This window comes from Apaloderma vittatum, unplaced genomic scaffold (assembly GCF_000703405.1).
Source record: "Apaloderma vittatum isolate BGI_N311 unplaced genomic scaffold, ASM70340v1 scaffold29192, whole genome shotgun sequence".
NCBI classification, from domain to species: Eukaryota; Metazoa; Chordata; class Aves; order Trogoniformes; family Trogonidae; genus Apaloderma; species Apaloderma vittatum.
This window is the reverse complement of record NW_009705704.1, coordinates 344-878: the sequence shown is the minus strand read 5'-3', so window position 1 is coordinate 878 and position 535 is coordinate 344. Positions and strand designations below refer to the sequence as shown.

Genomic DNA, 535 nt, shown 5'->3' with positions numbered 1-535 from the left:
CGTGGTTCCGGGGTCTGCGGGGTTAAAACAGAAGCCAGCTCACGAGCGCTGTGCTGATGGCCGAGGAGTGGCAGGCGGTCCCTGATGTTTGTGTCATCGGCACCCGGAGGGAGCTACTGAGGTTCTTGGGGGGGGTCTTTGCCTGCAGCTATCTTGGAGACAAAATGGGACCTCTAATGCCCATAGGTCTCTGGAACTCTCAGTAGTCTTTGGTTGCTCCAGGGTTTGTCCGGTTAGTTGGAGGGGACAGCGCCTGCTCAGGACGCACAAAATGGGACCTCTAATGCCCATAGGTCTCTGGAACTCTCAGTAGTCTTTGGTTGCTCCAGGGTTTGTCCGGTTAGTTGGAGGGGACAGCGCCTGCTCAGGACGCGTGGAGATCCATGATGGGAGCCAGTGGAGCACTGTCTGTGACTCAGCTTTTGGTCCCGATGTCGCCAACGTGGTCTGCAGGAATCTTCAGTGCGGTGCAGCCCTGTCTGTCCATGGGGCAGCTCACTTTGGAGAAGGGGCTGGTCCTGTGTGGGACAGAGCG

At 57.9% G+C, this 535-nt stretch overlaps 1 protein-coding gene across 1 annotated transcript in view; it reads left to right on the top strand.

Moving 5' to 3' along the window:
- Positions 1 to 462, top strand: part of LOC104270999 (scavenger receptor cysteine-rich type 1 protein M130-like) — a gene marked incomplete at its 3' end in the record, with an annotated part of 1,394 nt that extends 932 nt beyond the window's left edge. Inside the window, exon 2 of the mRNA XM_009865534.1 lies at positions 330 to 462. Coding sequence (XP_009863836.1) covers positions 330 to 462 — 133 coding nt within the window. The remainder of the gene's footprint in view (positions 1 to 329) is intronic.
- Between the last annotated feature and the right edge of the window lie 73 nt (positions 463 to 535).